A 13236-nucleotide genomic window follows, 5' to 3' on the forward strand; every position below is an offset into this window, starting at 1 on the left:
TTTGTGGTGGGGATAGAGCCCCTCTCATCAAGAGCAGATACATTTTCTCATCTGCTCAATGCAAGAGCTGGCTGTGTTCAAAATATGTGTTTCAATGGCAATGGTCTGTCTGAGAGTCCACAATTCAGGGGAATGAGTTGCAATTACTTTCCATCTCTGGCCTCCGGTCTGCCCTTCTCTTGTTTAAGTGTTAGAGATTTGCACAGTGGAAATGAAAAAGTATCTAACCACAGAGCTGGCTTCTGCTATGAGACCCAGCTATAAATTAGGACACCCACCTATTAGAGGCTGAGTCATTTGTTCATTTAATAAATATTTTTAAAGATAAAAGGTTTTAGGAAATGGAATCTGAGGGAGAAAATGATAGGGAGAGAGAAAACCAGGGAGATGAAAAGAGCAGCAGGCAGGATATTCTCCCCTGCGTCTCTGTACAGTGGCTCAACTCTGTGTCCCCCTTTCCCAGCTCCCCAGGTCCTAAACCTGGAGAAGTAGTATATAGTTGAGAGACCAGACTATCAAATTAGGCATGGATTAGAATCCTAGCTCTTAACCTGGCCAACATGGTGAAACCCTGTCTCTAGTAAAAACACAAAAATTAGATGGGCATGGTGCTACGCACCTGTGGTCCCATGCACCTGTGGTCCCAACTACTTGGGGGACTGAGGCATCTCTTGAACCCAGGAGGCAGAGGTTGCAGTAAGCTGAGATCGCACCACTGCACTCCAGCCTGGGCAGTAGAGCGAGACCCTGTCTCAAAAAAAAAAAAAAAGAATTCTAGCTCTCAGATGAGTCATTTCATCTCCCTGAACCTCAGTTTTCTTATCGGTAAAATGGGTACCTAATCAGTCACAATGTGGGCATTAAATATGATCTTATATTCAAGCACTCAGCAAACAGCATAGCACAGAGTAAGAACTCAATAAACATTAGCTCTTATCGTATTATACAAGGGTGGTACCTAGAGAAACACAGCTGGAGATTAGGAAGAATGATGTCTTTGAGCCAGGAAGGCATACGTTTCAGGGACTCCCAACATCCGTGAAACCCAGTTGTACACACCTTCCCCGTTAGACATGTCAGGTGCAAACACGTAGTATTAGGATCCTGAGCTTTGTCTCTGGGAAGATGATGAGATGGCTAGAAAGTGCATTGTCAGGGTCCAAGGACATCCCTGGGCTGGGACCTTGGACCTAGGTCCTTGCAGGGGGAAAACAAACAAACATTATATATATGTATTTTTTTTTTGTAGAGTTTTTGTAGAGCCAAAAAAAACAAAGACAGTGAAAGAAGGCCTCTGTAAGGAGGAATCATCACCAAAGTTCTCAGTTGCAAACCATAGAATCCAGTCCAGCTACTTTAAGCAGAAAGAAATGTATTAAAGGTACACAGCTCCCCGGAAGAGCCTCTGTGTTAGCTTCAGAGGCCATGCTGCCAAGAATGATGCCCAAACCATACTGCCTCTGCCAAGTTGTACTACTGTGTGCCAGTGTGACTGAGGACTGGATGTTAAAAGTTCTACTCTGCTCCTTGAAAAACCAGTTGCTCCTGTCAACAGTCTCTCCAAAAACTAGAGTCTGCATGCTTCCCATTTCCTCCCCATTGCTCATTTCCATCTTGAAATCTCAGGCAGGGGTGGTGCATCTGCAGGTAGAGCCTAGGTGAAATGTCTGCACCCCAGCTGCAACTTAAGTCTTTTACCTTGGGGATGGGTTTCACATATGTGGAGAAGAAAAAGCACACATGTAACAAGTAATGACCCCAGAAAATAACATTTGAGCTGAGAACTAAGAGATGAGGAGTCAGCCATTGGAAGAGTAAATGGCAGAACCTTCCAAGAAGAAGGGACAGCATGTACAAAGGCCCTGAGGCAGAAAAAAAGAGCTCGAGTGTTCAGGAAACAGAGAAGGCCAATACTGTACCCCAGAGAGTGAGAAGAGAGGCACAAGCGAAGGCTGGGATGTTGGCAGGGCTGGATGCTGCAGAGTTGTAAGCATCATAGAAAGGAATATGAATATGGATATAATACAAGTGCCATGAGAATTCATTACATTAGGGATGACATGATGTGATTTATATTTTTTAAAGATCACACTGTCTTTTGAATATGGAGGATGTATTGGAGGGGCACAGAAGACCAGCTGGGAGGCTTCTGTATTTGTCTAAATGACAAATATGGAAGGTGGCAAGAAGCAGACAGACCTGACGCTTTGGGAGATGGATCTTTCAACACTTGCTAGTGGGTTGGCTTCGGGAGTGGGGAGGAGATGTGGGGGAAGAAAGGACGGAGTTGAAGGCTGCTTCCCAGGTATGCAGCTTCAGCATCTGAATGGTGCCATTTACTGAGATGGACAGTGTAGGGTTTGGGTTAGTGGAAAGCTATCAAGAGTTCAACTTTGAACTTATTAACTTTAAGATGCTATGAAAAGTGCAAATGAAGATAGATGCCAACTGGGTAAATATACAAGACTGGACTTTGGAGGAGAGACCTGGCTTACAGAGAGAACAATTTCTACCCAAGCCAAAATATGGGAACTAGGATTGCACAACTACCGTGGAACCACAGGCAAAGGCACTGGGGTACAGTGCTGGCCTTCTCTGGGCGTGGTGCCAGGAGACCTACATTTCCATCGAGATGATGATGCCACCTATCAGTTACATTGCTTGAGGCAAATCTAGGCCTCCATGTTTTTATCCACAAAATGGGCATCACGACTGGTATTAATTCTTATAGATTCAATCTAGGGGTAGGTGATGTCCCAGAGATTGTCATTTAGTTATGTCTTGTCAGAATAGCTACTAATTTTACCAGAATTTTCCCAAGTTCAACAGCATATAGTCAGTGTCCTTAACAATAATGACTCAGATTTTTCCAGCTCGTGCCTATACCTGCTCATTCCAGGTCTGCGCAGCTCCCTCCCCACCCCGACATTTCTAGGCATCCCTAGATTGTATCTCATAGTAGCTCAAATATAGACTCCCCCACCCCCAACTCTGTACAATAACAACTGAGCCCTCAGCATGGTGAATCTGAGCAGCTGGGTGGCCAGGTGGGCTGGAACAGTTCCATCTCCTCTATGCTTGATGGGACAGGGGGTCTCAGAATAGTCTTGGTTTACCCCCAACCCTTATGATAGTCACCTTGCCTCATACACCCATGGGGTGGTGGCTGGTCACAACATCAGGGAATGGATAGGAAAGTTTTTATTTTTATTTTTTTTCGAGACGGAGTCTTGCCCTGTCACTCAGGCTGGAGTGCAATGGCGCGATCTCGGCTCACTGCAACCTCTGCCTGCCAGGTTCCAATGATTCTCCTACTTCAGCCTCCCGAGTAGCTGGGGTTACAGGTGCCCGCCACCACCCCCAGCTAATTTTTGTATTTTTGTAGAGACAAGGTTTCACCATGTTGGCCAGGCTGGTCTCAAACTCCTGACCTCGTGATCGGCCCTCCCCAGCCTCCCAAAGTGTCAGGATTACAGGCGTGAGCCACTGCGTCCAGTCCAGGAAAGTACTTTCTAAGTGGAAGGGCATGGTCTCTATGGTGAGTCTGCCATGTTCAGGTTTTCTTTTGTTTTTGTTTGTTTTTGAGATGCAGTTTCACTCTTGTTGCAATAGCGCGATCTCAGCTCACTGCAACCTCCGCCTCCCATGTTCGGGTTTTCTTTGCATATATCCACTCTAGTCCTTACAACAGCCCTGCAAGATGGGTCATTATTCTTATCTTTATTTGACAAAGGAAGTAATAGACTGAGGGGGTAAATGGCTTGCCCCAGGCCACACAGCTGACCTCAGCTGATGTCAGGACACTGTCAGTCTGAGCTCTCTCTGCATCAGCAAGCTGCCTCTCCAGCAAGTAAGAGGGTCTAGTCACTGAAATCCAAGCGAATCCCCCTGCATTGTTCTCTGCTCCACTGCAGACCTCTCTGAGGCCTGTTAAGAATGAGCCTTGCCAGGAGTGGTGGCTCAGGCCTGTAATCCTAACATTTTGGGGGACTAAGGTGGGAGGATGGCTTGAGCCCAGTAGTTTGAGACCAGCCTGAGCAACATGGTGAGACCCCCTGTCTCTACCAAAAAAAAAAAAAAAATTTTTTTTAATTAGCCAGGTGTGGTGGTACATGCCTGTGGACCCAGCTCCTCAGGAGACTGAGGCAAAAGATTCACTTGAGCCTGGGGGTTTGAGGCTGCAGTGAGCTGTGATCACACCACTGCACTCCAGCCTGGGTGACAGAGTAAAGACACTGTCTCTTAAAAAAAAAAAACAAACAAACAAAAAGTGGCCGGGCCCAGTGGCTCACGCCTGTAATCCCAGCACTTTGGGAGGCCAAGGTGGGCGGATCACCTGAGGTCAGGAGTTCGAGACCAGCCTGGCCAATAAGGTGAAACCCCGTGTCTACTAAAAATACAAAAAACTACCTGAGCGTGGTGGCGGGCGCCTATAGTCCCAGCTACTTGAGAGGCTGAGGCAGGAGAATCACTTGAACCCGAGAAGTGGAGGTTGCAGTAAGCTGAGATCGCGCCATTGCACTCCAGCCTGGGCAACAAGAGTGAAACTCCACCTCAAACAAAACAAAAAAAAAAAAAAAAAGAAAAGAAAAGAAAAAGAATGAGCGTTGATGCTTCATTAAGCTCTGGGAGTGTTTTCCCTGCAACCATCTCAACACTGTAAAAACCAGTAGCTGTTGGACAGCCAGCTGCATGATGTCTGGGAAGTCCTTTCGGCTTTCTCCTGCCCATTCAAATATCACATTTCTATAAAAGCAAACGGTTGTTGTTGAGGCTGGTGGACTGCTTGTCTGCCACTTGGTGGGCCATCTGTTTAACATTGCCAACCTCCTACTCATCCTTAAAGACAGAATGCAAATGTCTTCTCTCCTTGGAAGCCCTCCAGCTCTCGCCCAGACGAATCCAGCGTTGTCCGCTCTAGCTTCCCGCGATACTCTCCTCATACTGCTTGTGGCCAACTATGAGTTGTTTCCCAATATCTGTTGTCCCCTTCACCTGTGAAAAGAAAACCTCCAATTTTTTGCTGGGCATGTACCTGGCCGAAATAAAGATTGTATTTCCTAGCCTCCCCTACCTCTATGTGTGGCCACATGACTAAGATCCAGTTAATGAGATGTAAGTGGATGTGTCATGTGGCAGTTTCTGGAAACCTTCCTTAAAAAACAGCTTTATCTCTTTGTCCTTTCCTCCCTCCTGCTGCCTGTAATGCGAATGTGATGGCAGGAGCCTCCTTGGACCCTAAGAACAAGGATCTTGGCTGGGCGCAGTGGCTCATGCCTGTAATCCCAGCACTTTGAGAGGCCAAGTTGGGCAGATCACCTGAGGTCAGGAGTTTGAGACCAGCTTGGCCAACATGGTGAAACCTTGTCTCCTAAAAATACATAATTAGCCGGGTGTGGTGGCACACACCTGTAATCCCAGCTACTCGGGGGGCTGAGGCAGGAGTATCATTTGAACCCAGGAGGCGGAGGTTGCAGTGAGCCAAGATTGCGCCATGGTACTCCACCCTGGGTAGCAAGAGCAAAAGTCCATCTCAAAAAAAAAAAGGAACGAGAGTCTCATTTTATCTTATGAAAGCTGGAACCGTGTGCTGGAAGAAGTCAGAATCTATCCTGGCGCGGTCGCTCATGCCTGTAATCCCAGCACTTTGGGAGGCCGAGGCAGGCGGATCACTTGAGGTTAGGAGTTCGAGACCAACCTGGCCAACATGGTGAAACCCCATCTCTAATAAAAGAACAAAAATTAGCTGGGCGTGGTGGCAGACACCTGTAATCCCAGCTACTTGGGAGGCTGAGGTAAGAGAATTGCTTGAACCCGGGAGGCAAAGGTTACAGTGAGCCGAGATCGTGCCATTGCACTCCAGCCTAGGCAACGGAGCAAGATTCCGTCTCAAAAAAACAAAAACAAAAACAAAAAAAGTCCGAATCCCTGAGGACTTAGCACCACCAGTGCTTAGAAACACCATATGAACCCAGGCTTGCCCGCCTTCAGACTTTTATATGGGAGAGAAATGTATTTATATTTACTTATTTAAAGACAGGGTTTTGCTCTGTTACCCAGGCTAGAGTACAGTGGCACAGCCATGGCTCACTGCAGCCTCAACCTTCTGGGCTCAAGCAATCCTCCCACCTCAGCCTCCCAAGTAGCTGGGACTACAGGTGTACACCAGTGTGCTTGGCTAATTTTTTTTTTTTTTTTTTTTGTAGAGACAAGGTCTCACTATGTTGCCCAGGCTGGTGGGAGAGAAATTTCTACCTATTTTGAGCCACTGTTATTTTGAGTCTCTGTCACATTCAAACATAATCCTAACTTCTGTTGCCTCTCTATAACAAATATGGGATGCTTTCCACACTTTAGTGTAACTGTCTATTTCCTGTTATCTCCCCTGCTAGACTGGAAGCTCCTCAAGCCAGGGGCTCAGTTTCAGTGTTTGCCCAGTGCAGACACATTAGTAGTTCCCCAGTGAAACATTTGCTGAAAAGGGTGGTTGCATAAAGGGTGACAGCAGTGTTTTAGGAGCACTCACCTTGAGCACTCATGTAATTTGCATGCATTTGCTGACTTAATCCTACAAGGAAACCAAGGCAGTAAAGAGGTTTGATGACTTGCCTCAGATCACTGGCTGTTGAGTGAGAGAATTGGGACTGGAACCCTGGTTGCCCTGGGTCCCCAGCCCATGTGTTCTCCCCATCAGCCACTGCTGTCTGCCATGCTCCTGGGAGGACCTGAAAGGTCTCGTTCTGCATGTTCCTTTGCTGAGAAGAGTAAGAAATAGCAAAGAAATTGCATGTATTACTTTTTTGTATTTCTCTCACTGCCAATTTCATTTTGTTCTCTCTCTCTCTCTCTTTCTCGCTTTCTCCCTGTCTTTCTCTCTTTTGTCTCCTGAAGTCTTCTAGTGCAAACTCACCCAATGAAAAAGGCTCTTCGGCCAAGCAGAACTCAGAAAAAAGCTTACGAATGCAGAATACTGCAAAAGGTATATTGACTACCAAAAAGGGAAATGTAGGCTTTTGGCTTAGTTATTATCTCCAAAACCCTGGTTTCTTGGGTTCGTTTGAACAGAATTTGCTACCCTACTTTATACTTGGGGTTCCAGCCTGGGCCTTGGTACCAAGTAATATTTTATGAAAGGATGTAGTTGTCTTTTCAGTTCAGTAAGCATTGATTTTTTTTTTTTTTTGAGATGAAGTCTCACTCTGTCACCCAGGCTGGAGTGCAGTGGCACGATCTCAGCTCACTGCAGCCTCTGCCTCCCAGGTTCAAGCGATTCTCCTGCCTCAACCTCCCAAGTACCTGGGACTACAGGTGTGTGCCACCACACCTGGCTAATTTTTGTATTTTTAGTAGAGATGGGGTTTCACCATGTTGGCCAGGCTGCTCTCGAACTCCTGACCTCGTGATCATCCCGCCTCAGCCTCTCAGAGTGCTGGGATGACAAGCGTGAGCCACCTTGCCCGGCCTAAGCACTGATTAAGTTCCACTTTTGTGGTGATGAGGTCAGCACAGTGCTGATATCTGTGGGGAAGAGAGGTTATTGACACTGGAAGAAAATAAAGTTAAGACATGATGACTCCTCCTCTCCCCCACCGGAAACCAGTAATTACTAAGGTTGGAACTAATGTGCACCCAGGTCTTAATTTATATTGGTGACTGTGATAGTACAGAGAGGTCAGTGCCATTGAAAGAAAAGTTTCATGTTACTCGCAATTCCCCTGGCAATTCCTCCTGGAAATCGCGAGTAACATTAAACTCAGCACATCATGCAGGGCCACAGGGGGAAGCACCAGTGCTGGCCAGGAGGCAGAAAGGAGCGTGGGGAAGGGACAGGCCACACTCTTTTCTGAAGTTTCAGCAGGAAAGACAAAGCAAGGCATGGTAACCAGTTTAGGATTAGTTGGGTACGTTACAGTGTAATCCCAACACTTTGGGAGGCTGAGGCAGGAGGATTGTCTGAGCCCAGAAATTTGAGACCAGCCTGAGTAACATAGCGAGACCCTGTCTTTACAAAAAAATTTTAAAATTAGCTGGACACCGTGGTGCACATCTGTAGTCCGAGCTACTCAGGAGGCTGAGGTGAGAGGATCGCTTGAGTCCGGGAGGTTGAGGCTACAGTGAGTCATGACTGAGCCACTGCACTCCAGCCTGGGTGACAGTGAGACCGTGTCTCAAAAAAAAAAAAAAAAAAGTTTAGAATTGGCTGGATTGAATAATTCCAATGGGCTCTGGGGCATAGGGGCTGTCCCTAGTTGGTTTAGTGTGTGAGTTAGAGAAAAGAGTTGGTTCAAAGTGTGCCCTCTGGATTGTAGGAGAGGTATGTTAGCCACTTTGTTAGTCTAGCCCTGGTAATTAATGGATGGCAAATAGACAAATACAGAATATAAGAAAACACAGAACAGGAACTGTTCAGTATCATCCTAGGTAATTTCACATCATTATTGTTATTTAAACTTTATTCTTTTTCTTGAGGGAGAAATGGATGCTCAGAGAAGTTAGTATGTGAATTTTGTCCCAATAAAACTGTTAAAGAAAAAGCTTGGGGACCACTGATCAAGAGGTTTAGGCAGGGCTCTAAATAGAGGTAAATATTTGTGGGAAACTTTGCAAGTCCCCCAGAGCTTACATATATATTCACTTCACCAAGACCCATGTGTCAAAGAGGAGTTGCCAAGGGAAATTAGGAAATATTTGAACCGAATGAAATGAGACCTTCTTTTCTAATATGAGCATTTATTTAAGGCTAGAGACTTCCCTCTAAACACTTCTTTAGCTGGGCACAGTGGCTTACGCCTGTAATCTCAGTACTGTGGGAGGCCGAGGTGGGCAGATCACTTGAGTCCAGGAGTTTGAGACCAGCTTGGTCAACATGGCGAAACCCCGTTTCTACTAAAACTACAAAATTTAACTGGGTGCTGTGGCACACACCTGTAATTCCAGCTACTCAGGAGACTGAGGCACGAGAATTGCTTGAACCTAATGGTCATTTTCTTGCTGTCACATTGACAGAGCATCATTGTCAGACCCTGGTCTTGAAGAAACCTACACAAGAAGTCAAGAGGATATCAGAAGCAAGAGAATGTGAGAATATGTTTCCTAAAAAGGTGAGCACATGATTGGAAATTTAATAGTAAAGGTGATTCCAAAGGGGGTGAGAGATGTGGTAAGAAAATGATAATTAACATTTAATGAATATTTACTATATGCCAGGTACTATGCCAAACCTTATGTAAACAGTGCATTTTCTTTTACTGTCACAGTCCTCTGAGATAGTTACTATTGTTATTCTCCAGTTTATTAATGAGCAAAGTGATGCTGGGAGCAGGTACCCAATTTGTCAAATATCACAAAGCAAATAAGTGATACTAAAAGTAAAAAAATAAATAACAATAATAAAAAAATAAAGGCTGGATGGATGCAGTGGTTGATGCCTGTAATCCCAGCACTTTGGGAGGCCGACGCAGGTGGATCACTTGAGGTCAGGAGTTTGAGACCAGCCTGGCCAACATGGTGAAACCCAGTCTCTACTAAAAAATACAAAAATTAGCTGGGCATGGTGGTGCCTGCCTATAATCCCAGCTACTTGGGAGGCTGAGGCAGGAGAATCGCTTGAACCTGGGAGGCGGACGTTGCAGTGAGCCAAGATCCTGCCACTGCACTCCAGCCTGGGCAACAGAGTGAGACTCCATCTCAAAAAATAAAATAAAAAAATAAAAAGCAAAAAAGTGATAAAACCAAGATTTGCATGCAGATCTGCCTGGCTCTGAGCCTAAGCTCTCAATCACCGAGCTTTCCCTCCAGCGCAGTGCCCAGCACAGGAAAGTCACTAGCATCATTCTCTCCTCTTCCCCTTCCCCGCAAACCTCAGTGGATGGTAGTTTATATCAATAGGAACTTCAGTCTTGTGTAGTGGGACCAGAACAGGGTGAGAGGTTTGGGAGCTTCCCCAGGCACCAGCTAGCAAGGAAGTTGGCCATAGAATTTGGGCCAAGTACCACGAGGAATGTAGATTTCTTGTTTTTTGTTTTTGTTTTTTTGAGACAGTCTCAGTCTGTCGCCCAGGCTGGAGTGCAGTGGTGCCATCTCAGCTCACTGCAACCTCCGCCTCCTGGGTTCAAGTGATTCTCATGTCTCAGCCTCCCCAGTAGCTGGGACTACAGGCGTGTGCCACCACACCCGGCTAATTTTTGTATTTTTAATAGAGATGGGGTTTTACCATGTTGGCCAGGCTGGTCTCGAACTCGCAATCTCAGGTGATCCGCCCCCTTTGGCCTCCCAAAGTGCTGGCATTACAGGCATGAGCCACTGCCCCTGAGCTAATCTTTTGACTTTAATCGCAGTGTTTTATGTTAGAAGTTTTTAATTATTATAGTCATATTTAGTAGTCTCTTATGGCTTTTAGATTTCATTTCTTGCTAAGCATTTTACCATTCTAAGATTATATAAAACATCTTCCCCAATTTTTTCCCAATATTTTATATTATCACCTATTCTCAATAAAATCTTTACTCACATAACCCCCCAGTATCACCAGGGGTCACTCTATTCCTTGGAATTTCACTAAAAATTGGCTTAAGCATTTGTTATCTAATTTGTTTGAAGTCTAGTACCCTCTCAAATATGTTTGTGACCTCTGGGGGCCTGATGTTTTCCTGGCACTAAGCTCCTGGTCTGGTCTACATAGACTATACACATACTAACTGCATCAGCCCAAATGTGGAACTCTAATGATTTTTACAAAAACCACTCACACAAGGCCTCTGTGTGCATGTATTTGTGTATATAGAAGAATGGAAGACTTTACTGAAGTTTAAAGAGATGAGGAGAGGGGAGCCCATACCACAGGAATGCAAATAATTTTTTTTTTTTTTTTGAGACGGAGTCTTGCTCTGTTGCCCAGGCTGGAGTGCAGCGGTGCGATCTTGGCTCACTGCAACTTCCACCTCCTGGGTTCAAGCTATTCTCCTGCCTCAGCCTCCCAAGTAGTTGGGATTACAGGTGTGTGCCACCACGCCCAGCTAATTTTTGTATTTTTAGTAGAGATGGGGTTTCGCCATGTTGATCAGGCGGGTCTCAAACTCAACCTCAAATGATGGCAGCCCACCTTGGCCTCCCAAAGGGATTGTAGGTGTGAGCCACCGCTCCCAGCCCACAGTAATGCAAATAATTTTAAAATTAATATTAGTTGGCTGGGTATGGTGGCTCACACCTGTAATCCAAACACTTTGGGAGGTCGAGGTGGGCAGATCACCTGAGGTCAGGAGTTCGAGACCAGCCTTGCAAACATGGCGAAACCCCACCTCTACTAAAAATACAAAAATTATCCAGGCATGGTGGCAGGTGCCTGTAATCCCAGCTACTCGGGAGGCTGAGGCAGGAGAACTGCTTGAACCCAGGAGGCAGAGGTTGCAGTGAGCAGAGATCGCGCCACTGCACTCCAGCCTGGGTGACAGAGCGAGACTCCGTCTCAACAACAACAACAACAACAAAAAACTTCAAGCCCAAATGCAGTAGAGGCCAGATCACCCCCTCAAAAACACACGAGTCAGGGGCTGTTAGGAAAGGGGAAGGATGCTGGGTTGCCAAAAGAATGACCCTCAGAGAAACCTTGCACTGCATTAGTGGATCCTAGATGCTGGACTTTCGTAGGCTTTGAAAAAAAATTTTTTTTTTACTAAGTAAATTCATTAAAACAAAAGACTGCTGTCTGTCATCAGTAGCATTTTATAAAAGAAAGTCATTAATATCACAAAGCAAAAAATTTAAAAAGGTCCTTAAAGTGAATCAATTTACTTAGACTCGTGTAGATTTTTCCTTGTTTCCCTCATTTCCCTGGTGACCACTGGACACAGCATGGCCCCCATTAGGAGACAGCGTGTCAGAATCACTGGACCAAATGATCTATAAATTCCCTGCTAACTCCAGGTTTCTGTGATTCCAGTGGTATCTTGCTGTTAGAATAGTGGTTCTCAACTGGGGCAATTTTGTCCCTTGGGAGACATTTGGCCAGCTCTGGAGACATTTCTAGTTGTTACAACTGGGGGCAGGGGGACATTGGGGGAGGCCAGGGATGCTCCTCAGCATCCTACAATGCACAGGACAGCCTCCCACAACAAAGAAATATCCAGCCCCAAATGTCAGTAGTGCTGAGGTTGAGAAACCTTGCTGGAGACAGAAGAAATCCCATTAGACGATTAATTAAATGCAACCCTATCCCATTAGAACAGGATTAGAAAATAGTGTGATTGGGTACTGCTGCAGCCTTTATTCATGAGGTGGAATTTTTGTTCCATTAAGGTATAACTGCTTCTTCAAAATAAGATGTATTTTTTTTTTAAACACAAAAGCAGTATTGTCACTTTCGGAAAAAGGCAGAAGAAAACAAACCATTCTTGGCCCCAGCCTGTTCTCTTTCTGATCTGTTTCCTCTTGGCTGTCTATTAGCATCTCAAATAGCATCCAAAATGGGACTCGACTTTCCCACCACCCCAGCCTGTTCCTCCCCAGATTGTCCCACCTGAGCAGCTGACACCCAAGCCCTCTGAGCCGCCCTAGACTGTTCTCTTTCTCACACCTACGTAGAGTCGAGTCCGTCAGCAAATCCTGCCAGTTCTCCTTTATCATATGTTGTAAATTTGCTCACTTCTCACCCCTTGTCTGCAACCACCAAGTCCTGGGCCCCATCAGCAATTCCCCAACTCCTGCAGGGGCCTCCTGACTACTCTTCTGCGCCCATTCTTACCCATCACAGTCATTTCTCCTCACATCAGTCAAAGAGACCTTAACAGATTACTCAGATTATATTTTACCCCAGCTCAGAATCTGCCAGTAGCTTCCATGACCCTTAGAAAAATATCCCAGCTCCTCACCATGACCACAGCGCCTGCTCCCTCTGCACCTGCCCCCACCCCTGTGAGCCACCTCATTTCTGCCCCTCAGCCACACCAAGCACATATCAGTGGCTGGATCTGTTGCACCTGCTGTCCTCTTAGCCAGGAACAACTCCTGATAGACCTTCCCATGGCTCGCTCCCCCACAGCATTCAGGATCCCTGGGGTCTCACCTACTCACAGCCTTCCCTGATCACCCCATGGAACCCCAGTCCTCTCCTCCCTACCACTCTCCATACCCTGGCCTGATTGATCTTATTAGTATTCATCATATCAAGTTATTCTTTTATTTATTGATTTTTTTCATTGTTTTCTTCCAACTGTAATGCAAACTCCATAAGGGCTGGAA

General features: G+C 45.9%; 1 protein-coding gene across 2 annotated transcripts in view; it reads left to right on the forward strand.

Annotated features, from left to right (window-relative positions):
• Positions 1 to 13236, forward strand: part of FAM227A (family with sequence similarity 227 member A) — a 71542-nt gene that overhangs the window by 39581 nt on the left and 18725 nt on the right. For both annotated transcript variants that reach the window (XM_063623073.1, XM_055253215.2), the window contains 2 exons: positions 6892 to 6979; positions 9007 to 9101. In XM_063623073.1, coding sequence (XP_063479143.1) covers positions 6892 to 6979; positions 9007 to 9101 — 183 coding nt within the window. The remainder of the gene's footprint in view (positions 1 to 6891; positions 6980 to 9006; positions 9102 to 13236) is intronic.

This window comes from Symphalangus syndactylus, chromosome 18 (genome assembly GCF_028878055.3).
Source record: "Symphalangus syndactylus isolate Jambi chromosome 18, NHGRI_mSymSyn1-v2.1_pri, whole genome shotgun sequence".
Lineage (NCBI taxonomy): Eukaryota > Metazoa > Chordata > Mammalia > Primates > Hylobatidae > Symphalangus > Symphalangus syndactylus.